Source organism: Zea mays, chromosome 1, assembly GCF_902167145.1.
Source record: "Zea mays cultivar B73 chromosome 1, Zm-B73-REFERENCE-NAM-5.0, whole genome shotgun sequence".
In the NCBI taxonomy this organism is placed as follows: Eukaryota; Viridiplantae; Streptophyta; class Magnoliopsida; order Poales; family Poaceae; genus Zea; species Zea mays.
In genome coordinates, this window is record NC_050096.1 from 216083460 (window position 1) to 216090713 (window position 7254).

Consider the following 7254-nt stretch of genomic DNA (forward strand, 5'->3'; position numbering starts at 1 on the left):
AAAAAATTTTAATGTTATTTTTGGACCCTTTGCTCGGCGCCATAGCCTATGGCGGCGAGGTAACACAGCTCGGCGCCATAGGCTATGGCGCCGAGGTAGGTGCTACGCTGGGCCAAACGGCCGACGTGGCGCCGACGTGGTACCAAGCTCGGCGCCATAGATCTTGGCGCCGAGCTTGGTTCTGTACACAAAGGTTGTCTAGCTTAGTTGGTAGAGCGTAAGACTCTTAACCTTGTGGTTGTGGGTTTAAGCCCCACAGTGGGTGTTATTTTTTGTCTTTGTCACTGATTTATTTTTTGTTGTCAAGATTTTTTGTTTATGTCGCTGATTTGTCCGTCCAAATTTATTTTTCATCCAGTTTTGTTTTTGTTTTTGTGACTGATTTGTTTATTCATCCAGATATTTTTTTAATGTCTACTAGTAGCCTCACTTTTGGATGTCTCTTTTTTGTTACTCTGCCGTCTACTGAAACATAGGCTTATTATTCCAGTTTCGTGACACTGCAGGAAGGAAAGTTGGAGTGCTACATAGCTGAGTACCACAGGTGATACCGTGATAGATTGATGGCTGGCGCTTTGGCTGAGGACAATGCTGGGGATGGTAGATCCTCATCAACTGAAGAGATGTCAAGTGATGACCAGATTCATTCCGAGAATCCTCTATCTGGACAAATATTTTTTTTTTGTTCGCTGACTGATTTGTTTTTGCTCGCCAGATAAAAAAAATCTGGACGAATAAACAAAGCCGTCACAAAAACGAAAAAAAATTTAGATGAGAAATAAATCTAGACGGATAAATCAGCGACATAAACGAAAAATCAGAAAAAAAAGTGACAAAGATAAAAAGTATTAAAAAATGCTCACTGTGGGGCTTGAACCCACAACCATAAGGTTAAGAGACTTGTGTTTTACCAACTGAGCTACACAAGTTCTGTGTACAGAACAGAGCTCGGCGCCAAGATCTATGGCGCCGAGCTCGGTGCCACGTCGGCGCCACGCCGTCCGTTTGTGCCAGCGCAGCACGTACCTCAGCGCCATAGCCTATGGCGCCGAGCTGTGTTACCTCGGCGCCATAGGCTACGGCGCCGAGCAAAGGGTCCAAAAATGACATTAAAATTTTCTAAGGTCTAAACGTGAATTTTTTTCCGATGAAGGATCAAAATACAAAAAATTCGTTCCTGCCGCCTTGCACGACACGAGGAAAAGCAAAGCCAAAGGCACTCCACTCCACTCCACCCTATGCACTGCCGCCCCTGCCCGTCCCAGCTCTCGCTCGTCTTTCTCCTCCTCCTCTCGCTCGCACCCATCATTTCGGCACTCCCCTTCCCGGAGCCAGCTCTTCCGATGGCGTGCAGCGGCCTCCGCCTCTCGCTCCCCGCCGCCGTCCTCGCCCTCCTCCTCCTCCCCTCCGCGCTCGCTTCCGAGCCCCTCAACCCCGAAGGTAACGCCGCATCATTCCGGCCATGCATGGTGCAGCAGCAACATTTGGTTGGTTTTTTTTTTCTGATTGTACCGTCGCGCGCGAGCTTCGCGTGCAGTGCAGGCGTTGATCGCCATCAGGCAGGGGCTGGTCGACCCGCACGGCGTGCTCAGGAGCTGGGACCAGGACTCGGTCGACCCCTGCAGCTGGGCCATGATCACCTGCTCCCCGCAGAACCTCGTCATCGGCCTGTAAGCTCCCGTCCCTCTCCCTCCTCGTCGCGGGCTCGCGGCCGGCGTGACGAGACGAGCCGAGCCGTACGAAGAGAACTGGTAGTAATGGCCGGCGCGCGGCGGGCGAGCTCCTCCGCTAACCTCATCGTTTTCGCGTTCCAGGGGAGTGCCGAGCCAGGGCTTGTCGGGGACTCTGTCCGGGAGGATCGCCAACCTCACCCACCTCGAGCAAGTGTAAGCAATCATCCAAGAGCCACGAATCTATCTATCCATCCATCCGTCTTGTGTGGTTCTTGGGTGAAGGAAGCGAGCCTCTCTGCTGACGCGTTTCGCGCCCGTTGTTTTTCAGGCTGCTGCAGAACAACAACATCACGGGGCGGCTGCCGCCGGAGCTGGGCGCGCTGCCGAGGCTGCAGACGCTGGACCTCTCCAACAACCGCTTCTCCGGCCGCGTGCCCAACACGCTGGGCCGCATCACCACCCTCCGATACCTGTGAGTAGTCTTGTCTTGTTGTCTCAGCCTTGAGGATTCAGCAAACCGCCTCCCATAATCCCATCTCCATTCCAGTTACAGGCGCGAGTATATATCTCATGCTGCTCTCCGTCCTGTCTGCGTGTGCTCTTGCTGCAGGAGGCTGAACAACAACAGCTTGTCCGGGCCGTTCCCCGCGTCGCTGGCCAAGATCCCGCAGCTCTCCTTCCTGTACGTACGCACGCACGCACGCGTCTCGTCGAAGCCATCTCGGCTTCCTCGATTCTACTACATGTGCACCTGTTGGCTGCTTCGTTTCCCTTTTGCGCTTTAAATCGAATTTCAATCCGTGAACTCGATGCGGTTGGTCGGTGTCTGTTCCCAGGGACCTGTCCTTCAACAACCTCACTGGCCCCGTCCCGCTCTTCCCGACACGGACCTTCAAGTAAGTGCGCTTAATACTGCTGCTGCCCCGCCACACGACCGTCTTATCCTAATGCACACTGTAACTTTTGCTTCTTCTTCTTCTTTTTTTTTTAAAAAAAGAGAGCTCGAGCTGTATGATGGTGGTGGTAGTAGCATCGAATCTAATGCGAAGGGTGTTTGTTTTGTTTAATAATGTTCGCGTGGCGTGCAGCGTCGTGGGCAACCCGATGATATGTGGGAGCAACGCCGGCGCAGGGGAGTGCGCCGCCGCGCTGCCGCCGGTCACCGTACCCTTCCCGCTGGAATCCACTCCGGGCGGCAGCAGTGAGCACTCTTCCTTCCTGCCTCTATGTCTATCATTCATATCTACGGCCAGTCAGGCAGGCCAGCTCGCGCGCCTAGCAGCTAGTCGCGCTCAATGCTTTTCGGCCCTTTCTCGGAGTGCGTGGCGTGGCGTGCATGCATGCGTCGCTGCTGCCGCTGCTTTTGTGCCCTTGCCTCGCCGGGGTAGCGGTCGAGGGGACACGGTGCTGTCGGCATGGGGGCGCCGTCGCTCTCGCTTGCGGCCGGGAATACCTGTAGTAGGCTGTATGCCTGTATGTAGCGCTGGTGGCGCGGTCTGGCCTGAACCGTGCATCTGCTGCTGCTCGCGCCTGGGGATCAGCGTTTGGCTTTTGTGTGTGTGTGCGCGCGCAGGGACAGGGACAGGGGCGGCGGCAGCGGGCAGGTCAAAGGCTGCTGGCGCGCGGCTGCCGATCGGCGTAGGGACAAGCCTGGGCGCCTCCTCCCTTGTGCTCTTCGCCGTGTCCTGCTTCCTCTGGCGGCGAAAGCGCCGGCACACGGGGGGGCGGCCCTCCTCCGTTCTCGGCATCATCCACGGTACGTCCCAAATCACCAGCGACCCTAAACATTCCTGGAAACGGCCGGACGTAACAACGCCCATATGCATGGGATTGCTGCAGAGCGGGGCGGCTGCGACCTGGAGGACGGCGGCGGCGGTGGCGTGGTGGCGGCGGCGGCGCGGCTGGGGAACGTGCGCCAGTTCGGGCTGCGGGAGCTGCAGGCGGCCACGGACGGGTTCAGCGCCAAGAACATCCTGGGCAAGGGCGGGTTCGGGAACGTGTACCGCGGCCGCCTCGCCGACGGCACCACGGTGGCCGTGAAGCGGCTCAAGGACCCCAGCGCGTCGGGCGAGGCCCAGTTCCGCACGGAGGTGGAGATGATCAGCCTCGCCGTGCACCGCCACCTGCTGCGCCTGGTCGGCTTCTGCGCCGCCTCGGGCGAGCGCCTCCTCGTCTACCCCTACATGCCCAACGGCAGCGTCGCGTCGCGGCTGCGAGGTACGTTCCCCTCCTGAATGCCCCCCTGTCCTGTCGTGTCGTGTCATGTCACCCCATGCATGTCGTTCACGTCGTAGTATCTCTGTCGCGGACGGGGTACGACCGTACATGTCTCGGCCAGCCAGTGGCTTAATTGTGCCGGCATCAAGGTTCGTGCGGGGAGATTACGCGGTCGGAGCGAGTGGGACCCTCCACCACGCGCGCGGAAGTGCACGCAAGAGTCATGGAGGGTGTACAGTACCCAGCAGTCAGGCGTGGTCGCGCGTCCCCTGTACTTTGGCGCGGGGACCATATGGAGCGCCAGGGGGGGCGGAGACCACAGGCAGACACCACCGCACTCGCGATTTGTCCACATCCGTGGGCGGTGGGGGCATGCCATCGCTGCTCGCCCTCCCAGTCCCTGCGGTGCAGCGCCCCCACCCCACCCCACCCGCCACCGCGCGGCGCGACACGAAGCACAAGCCGGAGCGTATCTGCGCGTACCGGGTAGCAGCGGTAGTACCGGCACGACGACGCGAGCCACGAGAAGCGGGTACGAGGCAGAGGCCTGCCCACCCCCCCCACTGCTGCTCCTGCCCGTCCGCGGCAGCAGCCCAGCGTGTATTTATCGCCGTGTAGTGTAGCAGCTGCCACACGGCTGGCGTCACGCACGTATAGCATGGCTAAAGCCCGCAAATACCCCGGCGACGGCGAGCGCGTAGCGGTTGGAGGATCGCCGTACCCACACGCCGGGTCGGACGCCCGGGACCGTTCCGTCCCAGCAGTGGCCGCCTCGGTCTCTGCGAGCGACCCGGCGCGTCCCCTGTGGGCGCTGTCATTTGGCTAGGTGCTCGATGATATGATGGGCCAGGGTCGATCAGGGGACGGCTAGAATGCTCCTTCCTTTGGTTGTTCGGGAGGAACGATGGTCTGCCGGAGGCGTGGTGGTCGTGGTCCCGTCCGTCCAGGTATCCAGGGCCAGCAGGAGGGGAACGAGGAGGCGTGTGCGGCATGGCCGCGTGGGGGCAACCGCTGGAACAGCACAGCACAGGGCATGTCGGTTTCTTCTTTCGTTCCGGGCGGCAGGGGGACCTAGCTAGACAATGCCACCTACACTACTATGAGCTACGAGCCCGTGTGCCCGCCTGGTTACTGTTCCGGCATGCAGCTCGCGTGTCCTGTGCCGAACAATCCGGAGCATTTGGGCATCATTACATTGTTCAGCTAGTAGTACCTAGTACGTATCAGGCAGCAGAGGCTAATCACGAATAGTAATAGTAGCTTGAGCCCCCCGCCCCACCCCGCTTACTGATCAGCAGTAGTGCCCACGTACTCACACGCTCCTGGCAGGCAGCTAGCTGGTCCGCCCGCTGCTACTGACGGTAGCGCGCAGCTGCAGCACGTTGGTCTCCTCGTCTGCAAACAAAACATGCAGGGTGGCTGTCACACGACGACGTACTACTGTGAGCTTCGTATCTGTACGTATGTCAAGCGTACACGCAGCGGGGGCAGGGCCTGCTGGCAGCTGTTCAGTAGATCCGATCGAGGGCAGGATACGCGCTGCACGGGATACATACACATAACCATCGCGTTGACACGTACGACGACGTTTGCCATACATACGGCGCGTGCTGTGTTGTTATGCCGTGCCCCCCGTGCTACTAAATTGCCTAGCGAACCCCATGGCTCCACTCCATCCATCTCATCCCATCCCATCCCATGCGCGCGCAGGGAAGCCGGCGCTGGACTGGGCGACGCGGAAGCGGATCGCGGTGGGCGCCGCGCGCGGGCTGCTGTACCTGCACGAGCAGTGCGACCCCAAGATCATCCACCGCGACGTCAAGGCCGCCAACGTGCTGCTGGACGAGCACCACGAGGCCGTCGTGGGCGACCTGGGCCTGGCCAAGCTGCTGGACCACGGCGACTCGCACGTCACCACGGCGGTGCGCGGCACCGTGGGCCACATCGCGCCCGAGTACCTCTCCACGGGGCAGTCGTCGGAGAAGACGGACGTCTTCGGCTTCGGGATCCTGCTGCTGGAGCTCGTCACGGGCCAGCGCGCGCTCCAGCTCGGCAAGGCCTCCGGCGCCCTGCACAGCCAGAAGGGCGTCATGCTGGACTGGGTACGTCCGTACGTGCGCCTAATTTCCTATTCCAAAACTAGCTAGCTTATCCCCCACTGCAGTATTTTGCTTTAACTCTTTATTATATAAAAAAAGGTGAGGAAGGTGCATCAAGAGAAGATGCTTGACCTGCTGGTGGACCAGGACCTGGGCCCACACTACGACAGGATCGAGGTGGCCGAGATGGTGCAGGTGGCGCTCCTCTGCACGCAGTTCCAGCCGTCGCACCGGCCCAAGATGTCCGAGGTGGTCCGGATGCTGGAGGGAGACGGCCTGGCCGAGAAATGGGAGGCCACGAACCGGCCGGGCGTGGCCGCGGGGGCGCCGTGCCACGACGCGCTCGGCTACGACCACCGCAACGACTCCAACGGCTCCGTCTTCTTCAACGACTTCCACGACAACGACAGCAGCCTCAGCAGCGACGAAGCGCGGTCGATCGACATGGTGGAGGAGATGGAGCTGTCCGGACCAAGGTAGCAAGCAAGCAGCCCTTGCCGCTGGGCGGGAAGAGCCACTCCCTTGATATGATAGCATCAAATTCAAAATTCAGATGTTCCGAGAGCTTCAAAAAAAATTACAGGTAGAGAGAGAGAGGTGTCGAGTTAAGAGTTGTTGCGAGTCAGTTTGGAATTAAAGGTATTCCTAGGTGCTTTAGGGTCTAGAGTTCAGACCACAGTTGTGTAGTTTCTGGTGGAGCCGTCCTTTTCCCTTTGAAAAAAAGATGTAAAGAAAAAGGATGGCTTCTCTTTTGCTTCTTTTCACAGGTTTCTTTTTCTTTTGCTGCTGCTGCTGCTCTCCCTGCTGATCCAGTGACACAAGCACATGCAGCACTGCAGTCCTTTGGTATTCCGGTCCACTGATCTAGGGTAACCTTTTGCAGCGCAAGGATGTATGTAGGGAATGTGTTGCAAGTAGCGAGGCATGCAGTCATTTTGACTGCTTTTGTGACCTGTAAAGGTCACCAGCTGCTCAACTTCCCTTTGGTGATTCTAAAATACTGATGAAACAAGGATGCCTGGCTGCAGTACGGAACAAAACTTAACAAAAACTAATATAGTTCCGTTCCATATTAGCATCCAACATGAAGGTACCATTGGAATTTGGGAAACATAGTTCGCCAATACAGGTTTCCCCTAAATGCCCAGGGATCAGTCACAAACTCAGTGAAGGCCAGATACTCTGGATCCTACAACATGTGGTTCACTATACAGTATACATAGACTAGATCCAATAAAGCAAATATATTTTACTTGTGCGTCTCC

At 58.1% G+C, this 7254-nt stretch overlaps 1 protein-coding gene across 8 annotated transcripts; it reads left to right on the forward strand.

The window, feature by feature from the left end:
- The first annotated feature begins 1193 nt into the window (after positions 1-1193).
- LOC103643259 (probable LRR receptor-like serine/threonine-protein kinase At2g23950) lies at positions 1194-6965 on the forward strand. 8 transcript variants are annotated; one of them, XM_008666415.3, is made up of 11 exons: positions 1194-1440; positions 1538-1670; positions 1815-1886; positions 2002-2145; positions 2284-2355; positions 2510-2569; positions 2762-2874; positions 3247-3429; positions 3513-3890; positions 5601-5992; positions 6089-6965. In XM_008666415.3, the coding sequence occupies exons 1-11, from the start codon at positions 1239-1241 to the stop codon at positions 6467-6469; spliced, it is 2130 nt and encodes a 709-aa protein (XP_008664637.1). In that variant the 5' UTR covers positions 1194-1238; the 3' UTR covers positions 6470-6965. The 8 variants fall into 8 exon arrangements, with proteins under 8 accessions (XP_008664637.1, XP_008664634.1, XP_008664636.1 ...); XM_008666414.3 differs by having other exon boundaries at positions 1197-1440; positions 2221-2355; XM_008666416.3 differs by having other exon boundaries at positions 1219-1440; positions 1543-1670; positions 2221-2355.
- The last annotated feature ends 289 nt before the right edge of the window (positions 6966-7254 follow it).